Below are 15,482 nucleotides of genomic sequence, written 5' to 3' on the forward strand. Positions count from 1 at the left end.
AAAGGGCTTTGAAATAAACACACAAACTAACGTTACACACTGACTGAACACACGTGTGTTGATGACTGAGCTGCACCATGTTGCTAACGCTATCGTTAACCGCTTTCACACACGCACACAATATATTATTATTTTTATTTACACGATTATTACTGAAATAACTGCTATTAACTACACATTTACTATATAAAATTCACTCAAAAGGCTCTTTCGCGGTTGGCTTCAGTCGACTTCAGTGAGGCGCGGTGGTTTATGGGATGAGTAGTTCCTTCGCTCGGAAATGAAAATATGTACACAGTCTTGTACCTTTGCCTTTTTTTGGATTTTCTCTTCGTTTTTTTACTCGAAATGATATGTTGTATGCTTATGAGTTCAGCCATAGCTGGTTATCCTCAGACATGCTCTAAAACTCTTTAGATACGGATTTTTCCAAAAGTCAATGGGAGAAATGAATGGGAAATTTACTTCCGGCACCAGAGCCCTCTCGGGCTGTGGGCGGGACTGTGAAGCTCTATTTAGTTGACATGATCATGACACACACTTAGCAGGTAATGATAGAGTCTGTGGGAAAACTGACATGTTTAATTTGAACAAAACCATCCTTTGCCTGCTGTTAGACACAAGATGGCCTATATGACAGATGCTCCATGCATTACTGCTTATAAAGCCGTCACAATAAATGACACACCGTCAGCAGATTTCTGAAATTACAAGAGAAGACATTCATCAATCATGACTCTCCATTCAAATAATTCTGTTGATTTCTCCCGTGTATTTCCTGCGGCGTAACAACAAGGCATATCGGGAAGGATCATTAAGTTGGGAAATATTAATTAGGCCTCCAAGAACAATCACCTCATGCTAGTTTTTTTGAGGAAAAAAGTGTGTCAATAAAATAAATCTTTCCCTCAGCTCACCCTACTAAACCCGACTGTCTACCTGTCAACCTGCTCTGTGTTTATTTGTGTCTACAGGCACATCAACAGGATGGAGAGCGACGAGAGAGAGACGGATCGTCTTGTCCTCTTGAGCGTCTATCTCACAGGCGGCTCCCGCAGGACCCCACGTACTTATGGCCTCTTCACTGTCACTTAATTCATTACCGCAGAGGAAGGCAGACTGAGGGGACTCTATTAGACTAATTTAAGAGAAGAGGAAAGGTAGACGCTTTCCTAGTGGGTGAGCTGAATGAATCCCTTTCATTAGCACTGAGTGATGGCTCTTCACCGTCACGCCATCGATGACTGGCATGAGGGCGATGACAGAAACACAGTGGCGAATGAGCCATTTGTCCATAAAAAGTGTCACTTCAGACAGGGGTGAAGGGAAATACATATGAACTGGTCACTTTAAGAATAGAGCTGCCCTGCTCACTCTGATACATGACAAACTGCCCTTTTCAAAATGAAGTTGGCCTCCAACACTGCTCGCCCTGTGCCTTATTTGAGTACAATAAAAAGATCCCAACGGAAATATGATATATAGGCCTAAGCAGAATAAATAATTTTGTGGATGAGTGTAAATATAATGTCAAGTCTGATTACATGTAACCTGAATACCAGGAGAGTGTGACGCCTACACTAGTCCACTATACATTGATCTTTTTTCTTTTTTTTGAGCTGCCATAAAAGTGCCACATAACATCATATTCATTTAAAGGCATGCAATGGCTTTGTACATTAAAATCCGCTGCATTTATAATACACGCAAGAACCAATGACGTCTATAATATGGCAAAAGCTTCTTCAGGTTACATTACTCAGAAGTGCTGTTTGCACCACAACATAGAAGAAGAAATTGTACACAAACAAAAACAGCCGTATAACTTCAGAGAATGTGGAAAATAGCACACTTTTTTTTCCTTATTTAGTTCTCTTTCACTTATGGGAAAATGGCAGCAAAATAATAACTTACTAAAAGCATGAGAGCAACATCAGGGAGAGAAAACTATGACAGAACTTTCCTTTTTGTGTAGAGCATAATTTGGTTTAAAAAAAGGTACAACTTAAAGGTGGGGTATGTGATTTGCAAAACGGCTGGCATATTTTGAAAATACACAACTCAAATGGTCCTACCTTCTTTCCTTTGACTCCACCCATTCAAAGAACATGGACATGGATGGGGGGAGGGGGGGATGGTACGACCGATTGATTGACACACTTACTGTCCAATGATTCTTGGTGGTCTTGGAAATGATTGGCTGGAGTTTTTCGAGTCCTGCCCGTTCCACAGATGATTAAATTGCTTAATTTTTATTTCAGTGCTTCTAACTCAGTGGCTGTAAGTGGGTTAGGAATAGGATTTTAAGTGATTTTGAAAAAATGGCCAAAAAAGAGAATTACATACCCCACCTTTAACAGAAATATGATAAGAATAATATAATCCAGAGAGCATGTATGATAAACTGGAACTGCAGGCAGGACTACATCTGTCATTTGAACATCATGAATTAATATTGCAGTAATCAAATTTGTTCACTTAATTTTCCTGTATAATAAAACATGTCTGTTGATTGGGAGATATGTCTTCAACAATCTTTTAAAATTCTGATATCACCCTATTTCTGTGATTTTCTCAAGATGAGAGAAAGGCCTAAAGTAGCCTAAGAGAAACCAACGAAAAGCACAAAACAGCACAAAATAAATTTCCAATATTTTCTAGTGCTACTTTTTCCCCTCCAAAATTATGTCACTTCCTGGATAATGATGTCATTAAGAATCGCATTTACAAAGATGAAAAAGTGATATTGAGAACACAGGGGGGAAACACGTTTAAAATCATTACCATGTCTAAGACAATGTGCAAATGAATAAATTGTCCATTGAATTGTATTTATAGCCTATTTTGTAGGGAATGCTATGTGGTTTAGCAATTATTTTAAGACTAAAAATGAAATTATATTTAATATTTAATTAGTCTACACATTACAAAATCTGAATTAATGCTGCCTTCACGTGCTCTCAGAAATGTCCTTCTCCCCACTTCTGAATGCGTGATTACGAGCTTGTCGCATTCAAATTTTGATTTGAAAGGGCGTTCATGTGCAATTGTTTATCTAGGAAACTAGTATTTATGATAATTCCGACAGCACGAACATTTTAAGCGAAAAGCTGTAATCGTGCGCCCTCTCGTGTTTCAGAATAAAAACGTGGACTTTACTTTTCTATTTTTTTTCTTTTTTTTTACAGTCTATGGTTTCAACTCATGCTGATGACGTAGTTCATATGCGCCGCTGTTTATGTGAGTTGAAATCATTGAAACTCGTAATGTTGTGATACGATCTTTTTTAGTGTATTATGGGTCGTTGAATGTGTACGTAAATTAAACTGATGGACATTATTTGAGAGACCATTCTGTATTCGAGTTTGAATCCGAGGTATGACGATAACAAAAATGCTAAATTGCTATAACGTTATAGAACTATGTTATGTGCCTTAAAACACTTTATGTTACAGGCTGCTTATAATGAGGATAAATGAAGATACATTACTGGAGGGGGGAAATGTTGTATTGGTACCTTACAATGCAGATCATGTTCCCAGGTATGTATTAGTAGATCCAGTATGTGATCTCGTGTCTGGTGGTTGTAGTGTCAGTTCATTCTAACCTAATCTTCCCCGTATTTTCAGGTATCATCAGTGGATGTGCTCTCCTGAACTGCAGAAGCTGACTGCATCAGAGCCTCTGACACTGGAGCAGGAGTATGACATGCAAAGAGACTGGAGAGAAGATGATGACAGTGAGCTTCCACCTTACACATGCACATTTTTCCTGTTAGTGTCCTGTTGACATTCAAGCAGATTGTCAGTATTACCCCTTATATATTTCTATTTTCATTCAAATGCATTTTTTTTCTCACAGAGTGCACCTTCATCATTTTGGATAAGCAGAAATGGGCAGATCCGAGTATACCGGAGCAAGAGTGCATGGTGGGAGATGTCAACATTTTCCTCACTGACCCCAGCGATCCTTCCCTGGCTGAACTGGAGATTATGATTGCAGGTTATAAAGGTTGCAGTGCTTTTAATACATTCAGATTGACTGTGATCTTTTAGTAACATTAAGTCATTTTTAGTGCCCTGCTACAGAGGAAAGGGACTTGGGAAAGAAGTAACACGCATGATGATGTGCTATGGTAGGATGGAGCTGATAAAAATATATTATTAGTAGTAGTACTATTAGTAACTACTCTATATATGTACTGTGTTTTTTTGTTGTTGATGATTTGCCTCAACAGGTATCCATAAACTTGGAATTCGAAAGTTTGAAGTCAAGATTGGTTTGGATAACAAAATAAGCATCGCCATGTTTAAGAAATTCCACTTTCGAGAGGTGAGAATGAATGGACTAAATTTAGGAATTATTCAACTCCCTATACATGTGGGATTATGCGACACCTGAAGACTGGAGTACAGCTAAAAATAAATTACATTTTGAATTATAAATTTCAAAACTATATATATAGTTAATTTGAACTGTTTGGGATTTTTGTACCTTAACTAATTCTCCAATATTGCATTTATTTTTTGTCTCTGCAGCTCTCCGTCAGTGAAGTCTTTCAGGAGGTCACTCTTGGGGTCACTGTGAACGAGGCTTTACAGAAGCATGTGTTTGGAAACATGGACTTCATGCTGCAGAGGGAGTATGGGAAGGCCCGGGACAGTAGACAGGCAACATTCACACCATTATCTCTGTGAATATACAGCCTTGAAATGGAAAAATGGTTAAAGATTTGTAGAAGGCTCCATCTAAAGAAAAAAGCCCTACGGTGCATCTCAATATGAAATATTAATCATTCATTGTGTCAAAGAAAGCTGAAGTACCTCTAGTAGGTGACATCTTTTAATGTTTATCGCATTCTTATACTGTATGTGTGGCAAAATATTTCTGAATTTTTTTAAATTCAGAATTAAATGTGATGACTCAAGTCAACACAGCCAGACATTCAATACTGTATCATTGTAATTGTTATTATTGTATTGTGATTTTAACCTAATAAGGCATGGAAATAAAAAAAAAAGCATAAAACTGTAAACTCAAATCTAAAACTTTTAACTGCATATTATTTGCATACCGCATGTTGTTTTAAAATTAATTGATGTAGAAAAAAAATAGATATAAATTATATTTGTTATATTTTTGTTGCTTATAATATTATTGTAGTTCTTTGTGAGTATATACAAGATACATATGAAAAAGTTTGTATCTTATGTCAGTTATTTGTGTTGTAGTCAATTTATGACATTTATCATCCTTGCAATACAAAAGTAGTCTTGAAAACAAGTTTGTGGTCCATTAATGCTTATAATAAATAATGATACTGGTTTTATGATCTCAATGTTGTTTCTTTAAAAAGCTGATTCCAAAATGATTCTAACGTCCTGATAAAACACTTACCTAAATATAGAGAGCTGGGTTTGATTTTGCTTTTACTACCTGTAGCACAGGGACAGCAAACGTGTGAGCTATTAAATCAAAATCGTTCAAATCTTTTATTATAAGATGTTGTGAAACAGTATTACATAAGACTCCAAAGGTTGCACATATTATTATTCATCAACTGTTTCTTGAAGTCCTTAACTTCATTTTCCTTTGCTGTTTTGGCAGTTAAAGACATACAAGCAGGATTTCCATTCACAGACTGGTCCATAGTTATCGCATGGATTATTACAGTTTTTAAAAAGATGCAGTAATGGGGGGGAAAAAAATAACAATTCCATAGGAATTTCTGCAGACAGGTCTGTGACTTGGTCCCATTGTGTTGCCTGAAAGGCTCAGATCCGCAGCAAGATGGATCATTATCAGAGACAGTCTTATGTTCTGAAATCAGACATTTTCTGAATGACCTGCTGCACGACCTCCAGACCCTGTGCCCACCTCACGGTCTCCTCAAAGTGAATGTTGAGTGGAACACAGAACGCCTCCTTCCTCAGTTCAGTCAACTGACAAACGGCTAATACGCTTGATACTCCCACAATTAGCAGGAGAAGGAGTTTTATGAGCAGAGAGAAGAACAGGGAGCAGATGGAGCGCTTGGCTTTGGGCACAGACTCTGACGCTGTCTTTTTACCTGTAGTGAAGGTAGTGTAGAGCATACAATAAAAGCATCAAACAAACATTATATTAACATTGCTGTAAAAACACTGCCGTTCAAATGTTTGGGGTTAGTATATATATTTTTTAAATATATTATTGTTCAAAAGTGACAGTAAAGACATTTATTGTTACAAAAAAAATCTATTTAAAATCAAGATTTTAATGTTTGTATGTCAATGTGGTGTTTTTTTAATATGCTTTAAGACAAACCATGTGCAAATTCATAAGTCAACACCATTGCTGAGTATTTACTCATTAAATCTGCAGTGGGAAAAAAAGACAATCTCAAAAACAGAGTTTGAAATCATATATTAATTAGTTACGTGTCCGACGTAGTAGAGAGCGATACATAACACACTACTACTTGTAGATGAGCCTGTATGAGTGAGTGGAGGCGGGGCTTATTTGCATATTCATGGTTCTGCACATACTAAATGGTGCAAGGGTGTAGATACATTCAAGCTATTTTAAGACATGAATATTCTATTTTTTACAGGAAAAATGTTTAAATATGTTGTTTTGGTGATCAAAGGATTGGTTTTAAGGGAAACAATTATTGACTGCTGGGGGACTTTAAAATAAATCCTGACAAATGAATCATGGTTTCCACAAAAACGGTTTTAAACATTAATAATAATAAGCAATGTTTCATGAGCACCAAATCATCATATTAAAATGATTTCTGAAGGATCATGTGACACTGAAGTAATGATGCTGAAAATTCAGCTTTGCCATCACATGAATAAATGACATAATAATATTTCACAATATTACTGTTTTACTGTATTTTTTAGCAGCCTTGGTGAGCATAACAGAATGGTTTCAAAAATCTTACTGACCCCAAACTTTTGAACAGTAGAGTAGATTAAAATGCTTCAGCATTTTATGAACATCAAGTAGTGAGTATATGATGTAAAGTGATGGAGTCTCATGCCAGGCTAGATAAATTGTACCTTGATTTTGAGCAGCTTTCTTTTTCTTCTCTTCCTTCTTCTTTTTCTGTTGTTCTTGTGCAGCAAGAGCAGCCATCTGAGCTTGATACTCCTTTCTCTTCCTCTCTTTCTCTTCAGCCTTTTTCTTTTTCTGTGCTTCTTTTTCCCTGGCCTCCTTTTCCCTCTGCTTAGCTTCTTTTTTCATTTCTTGTTCTGTAAGGCAAAAAACTAATTATAAACTTAATACATCATTTTCATCATTAATAAAAAAAGTATACAAATAAAATGTTTTAAAAACAAAGAACAGTTATTATGTAAAATGTGGAATAAATATTTAGATAGATTGTAAATTGTCTACGGAAGGCAAATAGGGAGAGAAAATTCTAAACTAAATTCGGCATGAAACGGAAGTTGTGATAGTCTTTTCTTCCGTATATTTGAGTGAAACTGCTTCTCAAACAAGAAAAAAAATGAGTGCTGGACTTGTCCATTGGGAATTGATTGGATGGTGGTGGGTTGCTATTGCTGTGATCTCATGTGAGTGACAGGTTGTCCCGCCCTCGCACCAATATTATCTGTGCACCAAGATGTTTACAGATAAATCATTTATAATAAATGCTGTAATATTCTATTAAAAAAGGATGGTCAATTTTGATTTCATGGTGACTTTAATGTTGTGCTCAAATTAGAATGCTCATAATATAATTTGTAATGAGGGAAAATATTAAAACAGAAAGAAAAAAAAAGACTACAAAATACATTTAAAGCTGTAGATGTATTGGACTCCCTACCTCTCTCTTTTAACAATCGACGTTCTCGTTCCTTATCTGCTTCTTCCTGCAGTACCTTCATGTGCTGGAGAACCTGGACATAGACAAAACCAAATAATTTGTGAATATAGTAGTAATGCGTAATCAATAATCATTTGTGAATTTGGAATTGTTGCAAAACTTTGACTATGTGGTGAATAAGCTTTGTTTTATACTGTAAAATACTGATCTCTAACATTTTTGCATCTGAGCACTTTACTCACCCTGGATGCACACTGTTTGCATTGCTTCTCATCCAAGCAATCGCCTGCAGCCTTGGCCAGTGTTGACTCCAATGGGTTATCCTTCAGATCCAGCCATTTCAGACTCTACAACAGACAAATTACCAAATGATACTGATAAGTACAACATAAGACAGCAAATGGCATGATATAATATTACAGGGGATGTTTGAGGCCATGGCACCTTGAGTTGTGAGAAGCCCACGGGAAGCTGTTTCAGTTTATTGTTGTATAAATCCAGGTGCTGGAGATTAATGAGTTGTCCGATTTCTTCTGGTAAGCAAACGAGCTGGTTTTTGCTCAGGTCAATTTTGATAAGATGAGTCAAGCTACAGAATTCAGGCTGGTGAGGTAACAAAAACAGCATAAATCATTAAAGAAAGCACAACTTACAGAAAATCCAGCTGTTTTTTTATTTTTATTATTATTTATTTACAGTTGTTACTTACAGTCAGGGTCGTTAGATTATTACAGGACAGATCCAAAAACGTTGCCTTCGGAAAGGCAGCCTGCACAGAAAACAATTATTTTAGTTTTCAATGTTTTTCACACACTTTGCCCACGTATGTTATGCTGAATGAATACAATTAAGCTAAAGTGGAGGAATTAATCTATATTCTTAAAAAGAAACGTCAAAAATATATATATATATATTGAAGGTACACTCCTGATAATTGGAAAGTTAAACTAAGTTGCTTACCAGCTCCTTTACTGGCACTTCTGTAAGGTTACTGAGACTCAAATCAAGCTCGTTGCCATCAATTTTGTCTTTAATGTTTTCAACTTTGCCTTTAATCATGTTGATGTGATTGTGCTGCTCCTCACTGGACAATGAATAAAAATATACGTATGATCAGCAATCAATGCCACTAACGCATTCACGTGGAAGCAAGTTTTGACAGCTAGATAGTAAGGGCAAAATAAGAGTTTTCATTATTAAAGTTGACGTAAAACAGCAGCTTTATGATGTTATGTCTATTTGTAATGAATGAAAGTTATTACCTTGTTACAGACGGTAAGAAACAGTCCAGACCCACTGCAGTGGTGTAACGTTAGTTGAATGCAGTGAGTTCACAAATATTTCGCACTTACAATGGGTGAAAATCCACGTCATTGCTCGCGCGTGCCAGGAGGCGCAGCTGAGTGACTGCGTGTCTCGTCTCTGGATGAGCGCCCGCTGTGAGCGCCATCTGGCGTTTGGAGGTCATTGCCACTCGCGCTTGTTAGTAGGCCACTAGGCCTGTTTGGATTTTTGGAGAACGGGGAAAGGGGGATCACTAGCGGTCAAAACGTCGGAAAACCGGTAATTCAAATATTGTAATGTTTTATAAATAAGTATCGTATGCTCTCTCTCACCAAGGCTGCGCTCATTTGATAAAAAAATACAGTAAAAACAGTAATATTGTAAAATATAATTACAATTTAAAATAACTGTTTTTGCTGCTTAATATTTTTGTGCAAACCGTGGTACGTATTTTATTTTATTGATTATTCTTTGATGAATTACAAGTTCAAAAGAACAACATTTATTCAAGTAAAAATATTTTGTAACATAGGCTGTCTTCGTCTCTTTTGTTAAATTTAATGCATCCTTGCTAAATATAAAAGTGATTTATTTTCTTTTTACTTTTTTACTAATATTGTTTTACCACAAACTTTGGAGTGGTAGTATTTAACAAAAAATCACAGAAATATTAAGCAGCACATCTGTTTTCAACATTGATGATAATAAGAGGGGGTTTTTTTTAGCAGCAAATCAGCATATTAGAATGAGGCTGGAGTAATGATGCTGAGAATTCAGCTTTGCCATCACAGGAATAAATTAGTAGAGTATTAAACAGTCTAGTATGTTCTCTGTCGTATAAGAGACTTCTTTCAAAAACATAAAAAAATTCGTAATTATTCCAAACATTTGATGGTATTGTATACGATTTTCAATAGGACGTTAAATTGTACCAGCTTATTTGCCACTCAAAAATGTGCTATTTATGAGAGCTTATTATGAATATTAAACAGGACATGCTAGGATTGCTTGCAAAGCTTTCTTGAGCGTCTTGCCACGTAATTAATGTTCATGAGCCAAGAAGGACTTGTTTAAAAGTGGCTCAATCGACAATTTGAATGTTCAAAAATGTTTTTAAAAAATTCAAAAAAAATTCCCATGTCAAATCTAAAAATAAAAAAAGTCAATATTCAGAGGTCGTGGCATCAATTGATATGATAATGTAACCACATTCCCTTTTTACATGAATGCTGTTTTCATTAATTCACTCCAGTACAGAAATTTACCATGTAAAACATAATTTTGGTTCCGTCAGAGAGAATGCATTCATTTTGTGTCAGGTTTTGTCACAATATGCATGCTTTATTTCGCATTATAAACACAGTATAGTTTACAAAGCTAGGCATATTGCGAGGTACCGAGGATAAAAAGTACCACAAGATCATTATATGCTGCAGCTCTTTCTAGAATAACACTATGCAGGAAGACAAAATGTATGTTATATGCATGCACTAATTTGAGTATTCAGCTCAATTTTAGAGTCTCAAATTACTCAACTTTCCACTCTCGAAAAATAAAACCAAGAAAGAGAGAAATTGAGATGAGATAAACCACAAAGAAAAGCCTGTTAATGCATTTGACCATTCCTAAGTACTTCTGACCAGTTTGGGCTTTTAAAGTAAGGGGAGGAAGAGTCTGTTTAATAGTCTGAAGCTCTTCCAGGATCATCTGCAATAAGTGCATGTCATTCATTTTTTCTTTGCTGTATATTTCCTTCAACATCGGAGTCTCTAGAGGAGCCTCCATTACAGAATAACAGATGTGATCATCACTGCTGTCTCCTTTGCATTTATCTGAAAGAAAAATACAGTCATATGAGAGTAAAGTCAGTTCAGTTTCCTTTTTGCTGTGAAAGATGTGCATACATACCCGTTTCACAGTTGAGATCTTCAGGTCTCTGAACCCACTTAGTGTCTTGTTCAGAGCTCATATTTATTAAGTATATCACCAAAATTGTCTCCAGAAGACTCAACAACATGAAGGAAAAGATGACAATGACATATGTAGCTGCAGAACACAAGAGGGAGTTTATATGAAACAATCTAAATGTACCTCTCTGATATATGAAAATACTTCTCGGTTTTAAGGAACATTTCCTTGAACCGTGAACTCCCTTACCAATCAGAGGACATCTGTTAGATTTGGATGGCAGGATGTCATTTAGGATGAGCAAAAGTACAGAGATCCCCAGTAGCACAGTTACTTTGAAGCACAGTTTCTCCCCTCTATCTGGTATGAAAAAAGAAGCTAGGTCCAAAATGAGGAAAAACAATATAGGTAGCTGAAAATTGATGAAATGCATCAGGGGCATCCTTTTGACTGAAATCTAAAGAGGAAGGAGACAATAGAGAGGTGAAACATCTGAGGGTATAATCTCTGGAATTAAAGAAGAAATATGCTAAACTGTCCAAATGAGTATAAGTACCGTGTACTTTATCCTGTCAAATGTTTGGCCCTCATAATGATCTTTTTCCATTGAGACGGATATGTTCAAGAATACCCATTCTCCTTGGGTTAATATGCTTTCCCGAGCTACCTGTGTTGCTTTTGATGAATTGGAGGCAGGAACCAGCTTTATTTCTTTATCTGTTTCACATAAAGGAAAGCAGCTTGGTACAGAGTGACTATGAATAGCCTACTTGTACAATTATACTTTAGTGATACATTATATGGCAAGCAAGTAAAGCTGCACGGTTCATCGTTAAAATCGATTCAAACAACCACGCGATCTCATTCTTAAATGAAAACGATTTGCCTGTGTCTATTAAACCTTTAACAAGTACGATCACAGTAAAAGTTTATAGTTCGGTTGTAAACACTAATGTCTACGGTAGCAGTCAAAGTAGAGTAAATCACTTTTGGAAAGTAGCGTGGCGCTTCAAATAACGATTGAATTGATTACATCGTTACTCCACCATGTGGCGATAAGTAACTCTTAAAATTAAAAATATATTTTTCATTGAATCATTCATTCAATAGATTCATTAAAAAACACTGATTCATCCAGTAATGAAACATTGAGTCATTGAATCATTCATTCAAACAGATTTTTTAAGTAGTTAATTTAGATTCATTAAATATTTTAAATAGACTGCAGCAATTAACATTTTTCAGAAGCTCTAGTAAATTATATGTAGTTTTGTTTAGTTGTCTGTTCGGTATCGTGGGAGAACCGTGATCTCTTTTTGGAACAATACAACAACAACAACATTGTGATTCTTGTTTTATTCAGAAGTGTGCAGCTCTACAAGCAAGTAAACACAAGTTTGAATGCACTAAAAGTATAGAAGATTCATCAGCATTCATTCTACATATTAGTACCAACAGATTTTTTTATGTATCTGTATATTGAGCAATAGCCTTCTGAATATATATTGGTCGATGTTGTATATATGAGCTTATTTCCCTTTGTTTCCCCATTTAGATTTAGAAGTTAAAAACACTTAGTCTATAGTTGCAACCTGTTAAATGTAATCTTCAGCAAATCTCAAAATTAATATCCATTTTTCATACTGTACTTTACAATGATGCCTAAATTAACTTGTTGCATTTAAAAGTTTGTTTTGTTTTTATTTTGTTTAGACAAAATTATTTAGACTTTAATATTAGTCAATTATCGATTTTATGCCAACATGAAAATATTTATAATTTTATATTTAAAATTTTTTTTTTTTATAAAGCCAGGTTTTAATATCACGCGTCCATATTTTTAATGAATATTTACTTTTTAAGTGTGCACTCACCTGAGTGATTAATTGAAGACACTGTTATGTGGCAGGTTTGAGTATCAAAAGGAAATTTGTGCACATTCATTGTGCAGGTGCTGACAATTTTATGGTCGTCCTCCATTGTCACATTTCCATCATGAGTAATATACAAAAATGGGTTCAGTGGTCCATCTTCCTTCTCTGCACTGAAACATTGCAGGTGAGATGAGTTTGTGTCAAAGCAAATCTACATACTGTACATCGTACATTTTAGATTTTCCATATGTACATTCCTCTCAATGTTATACGGTTAATAAACAAGGTACTTTTTTTTCAAAATCATCATTAAATATAATGTGTGTATTATATCAATTAAGAAAAAATATATAGATATATCATTATACTCACGTCTCAAGAACATAGAGGTCTGGTTTCCAAAGCATCTCTTTTGGTAAAGTCACATGTTTAATGCCACAGAAATCCTTAGGATCCCAATAGATTCGTTCGTTGTTCCAGCTCTAAGTGAGCAAGTGTAAATAAATAAATACATATCTAGAGCTAATGAACGTCCTTTAAGCAGCTAAATTATTTTAACCAGTATTTATATTTCTTCTTTTTTCAATTATGCAATACAATGAATCGAATTAGAAGATTTGCAGATTTCTGTTTAACACTTACCACAGACATCCATAAAAGAGGTACAAAGATTTGAGATTTTTCAATCTGCAAAAAATAAAAGAAATTAAAAAATAATAAATGCAACTTAAATCGTGGCAGTTTTAGAACATTTGTAGTCTGTTCGCAGTCATACCATAGAAAGGATGCCGTAGAGGTAAATATCAACATACACTACAGTGGGGTGTGTCCAGTCCAGTGCAGGACGGCAAGTTGTGAATTTCTCATTGCCTTTGGTGAGATTTAAGTATTCCAGCACATCTTGCTTACTGCATACTTGTTTAAGGTACACTCCATCTGCAAGCCAGTAAGTAGATTTAGATGTAAATAACCAATGTAGATGCCCCATATACAATTTAGCCATTGCAAACAGGACGCTTATATTTAGAATAACTGACCATTGTCTGTGCACTAAATGGTGGAAGTGGAAGCTTTACTCACCTATTAGAAAAAGTAGACAGGTAACACAGACAAGGAAAGAACTCATATCCAACTTTCAGTGAAGACCACCTCAGCAGATGACTGGCAACTGGTCCCAGTCACAGCCTGCATTTATATAAAAGTGCAAGATGAAAATGGATGGGATATGATATATAATAATGGAGAGCACCAATCCCCTGAGCACCATAAAAAAATTTGATGGGCTAATGGAGGCAATTTTTCCTCACAAATGTGACAATAATTCTGCTGTTATTGGTTTATGTTGGTGGAGGGCATCTTTGATTGAATTTGTGCTGAGTGGATGATGGACATGCTAAGATCCTGAAAGATGTGCTCTTATTTGACCATTTTCATCACAAAAAATAACAATAACTTGTTGACTTCATTGAATATTAGATACACTCAGCACTCCATTTCATACACATACAGGGCTGGAAATGGCTGAGATTTACTGGGATGGCTCTAGTTGGGAAGTTTTTTATTATTATTTAAAAAAAATTTCAATGACTGTGATGATGAACCTGATCAATGACATCATCAATAGAGTGCCAGCCTAGTGTTATTTTTGAATTTACTTACTGATTGCATGAAAAGTTTATTATTTATTGTATGTGGACAATACCAACATCAACTTGAAGGATAATAGAGAGCCATTGTCTATTTTAGATTATTTCTTTATTGGGTCATTTTGCAAATTATAGCACATGTTAGATCTTGTCTGTCTGAGCCAGTGTTTGGGGGTGGGCTCTGGTAGTGCGCATATCCGGAACATACCATTTTTTTAAAATGGAGAGAGACATGAGTGCAATCATGTGTTAAATGTTTGATTTTGTGGTTGTATGTTGTGCTTGTTTGTATTATGATGATTGTTATGTACAAAAAAAATGTTTTTTAACATGTACTTATATTATTTAGGTAAAATATTCTCCTGTGGAATTCTGTGATGAGTGATGATTCTTGTGGATGTGCCACTAGGCATTGGTTAGTGCCAGGTTTGCTGCTCACAGCATATTTCTGTTTGTTTTTAACACCGGTATAAGTTGCATCAAGTTTGTATTTTGTTGTTGTTTTGTTTCTTAGTTTTTTTGTACTTTATGTAGACTGCATGCACCTTGTGAAATGCAGCTTGTAAAATAAATCACAACTGGCATTGGGAAAACGACTCCATTGTACACAGCCTTCCTAAATTCTCCCAGCCAGACAACACAACACACATGACAATGTACATATTCATATATATTTAAATATAAAATCTTGTATAATCTATGATAACATTAAACATGTTTCATGTTTTCGTCCAAACAATGTTTTCTTGAGTATCAACACAGGCACATGAATGGTCAATGAACAACATTTATGCAAAAACACGTTCATTCAACAGAATCTCTGCTTGGAGATAATTACCTGTGTAATTTTGGACAAATTATTTGTGTTCAGCTGTCGCACATTTGTTGACTTTTGATAATCAAGTTCATGTACCAGGAACAGAGTGGTTTTTATGCACAAAGTTGATTGTA

At 35.4% G+C, this 15,482-nt stretch overlaps 3 protein-coding genes across 5 annotated transcripts; 1 reads left to right on the plus strand and 2 right to left on the minus strand.

The window, feature by feature from the left end:
* Positions 1 to 3,181: 3,181 nt before the first annotated feature.
* On the plus strand, positions 3,182 to 5,035 carry nat9 (N-acetyltransferase 9). Of its 2 annotated transcripts, none has more exons than XM_079596083.1 (7): positions 3,182 to 3,240; positions 3,456 to 3,542; positions 3,630 to 3,739; positions 3,862 to 4,002; positions 4,076 to 4,135; positions 4,238 to 4,332; positions 4,539 to 5,035. In XM_079596083.1, coding segments are annotated over exons 1-7 (654 nt in total). In that variant the 5' UTR covers positions 3,182 to 3,238; the 3' UTR covers positions 4,698 to 5,035. The 2 variants fall into 2 exon arrangements, with proteins under 2 accessions (XP_079452209.1, XP_079452210.1); XM_079596084.1 differs by having other exon boundaries at positions 3,185 to 3,376.
* Positions 5,036 to 5,478: 443 nt separating this feature from the next.
* lrrc59 (leucine rich repeat containing 59) lies at positions 5,479 to 10,213 on the minus strand. Of its 2 annotated transcripts, none has more exons than XM_079596081.1 (8): positions 9,082 to 10,213; positions 8,780 to 8,903; positions 8,529 to 8,588; positions 8,264 to 8,422; positions 8,062 to 8,166; positions 7,820 to 7,892; positions 7,050 to 7,241; positions 5,479 to 6,070 (listed from the first exon to the last, which is right to left on the minus strand). In XM_079596081.1, exons 2-8 carry the CDS (start codon positions 8,876 to 8,878, stop codon positions 5,814 to 5,816), a joined length of 945 nt encoding a protein of 314 aa, XP_079452207.1. In that variant the 5' UTR covers positions 8,879 to 8,903; positions 9,082 to 10,213; the 3' UTR covers positions 5,479 to 5,813. The 2 variants fall into 2 exon arrangements, with proteins under 2 accessions (XP_079452207.1, XP_079452208.1); XM_079596082.1 differs by having other exon boundaries at positions 8,780 to 8,981; positions 9,082 to 9,186.
* Positions 10,214 to 10,280: 67 nt separating this feature from the next.
* On the minus strand, positions 10,281 to 13,346 carry LOC306989963 (5-hydroxytryptamine receptor 3C). Its single transcript, XM_079596080.1, has 6 exons — positions 13,258 to 13,346; positions 12,886 to 13,055; positions 11,568 to 11,728; positions 11,261 to 11,468; positions 11,012 to 11,149; positions 10,281 to 10,935 (listed from the first exon to the last, which is right to left on the minus strand). The coding sequence occupies exons 1-6, from the start codon at positions 13,290 to 13,292 to the stop codon at positions 10,631 to 10,633; spliced, it is 1,017 nt and encodes a 338-aa protein (XP_079452206.1). The 5' UTR covers positions 13,293 to 13,346; the 3' UTR covers positions 10,281 to 10,630.
* Positions 13,347 to 15,482: the final 2,136 nt, after the last annotated feature.

Source organism: Phoxinus phoxinus (genome assembly GCF_949152265.1).
Source record: "Phoxinus phoxinus genome assembly, chromosome: 21".
Classification (NCBI taxonomy): domain Eukaryota; kingdom Metazoa; phylum Chordata; class Actinopteri; order Cypriniformes; family Leuciscidae; genus Phoxinus; species Phoxinus phoxinus.

What these genes read in the sequence shown, in the direction of transcription:
- LOC306989963 (XM_079596080.1), bottom strand. Translation starts at nt 13,292, where the DNA reads ATGCTTTGGAAACCAGACCTCTATGTTCTTGAGAC. An exon ending in GTCTTCAATTAATCACTCAG is followed by an intron (nt 11,729 to 12,885) that starts GTGAGTGCACAC and finishes TATGTGAAACAG; the next exon opens with ATAAAGAAATAAAGCTGGTT. An exon ending in TAACAGATGTCCTCTGATTG is followed by an intron (nt 11,150 to 11,260) that starts GTAAGGGAGTTC and finishes TGTGTTCTGCAG; the next exon opens with CTACATATGTCATTGTCATC.
- lrrc59 (XM_079596081.1), bottom strand. Translation starts at nt 8,878, where the DNA reads ATGATTAAAGGCAAAGTTGAAAACATTAAAGACAAAATTGATGGCAAC. An exon ending in AAGTGCCAGTAAAGGAGCTG is followed by an intron (nt 8,589 to 8,779) that starts GTAAGCAACTTA and finishes TTTTCTGTGCAG; the next exon opens with GCTGCCTTTCCGAAGGCAAC. An exon ending in ATAATCTAACGACCCTGACT is followed by an intron (nt 8,423 to 8,528) that starts GTAAGTAACAAC and finishes TTACCTCACCAG; the next exon opens with CCTGAATTCTGTAGCTTGAC.
- nat9 (XM_079596083.1), top strand. An exon ending in AATGCAGATCATGTTCCCAG is followed by an intron (nt 3,543 to 3,629) that starts GTATGTATTAGT and finishes CCGTATTTTCAG; the next exon opens with GTATCATCAGTGGATGTGCT. An exon ending in CTGGAGAGAAGATGATGACA is followed by an intron (nt 3,740 to 3,861) that starts GTGAGCTTCCAC and finishes TTTTTCTCACAG; the next exon opens with AGTGCACCTTCATCATTTTG.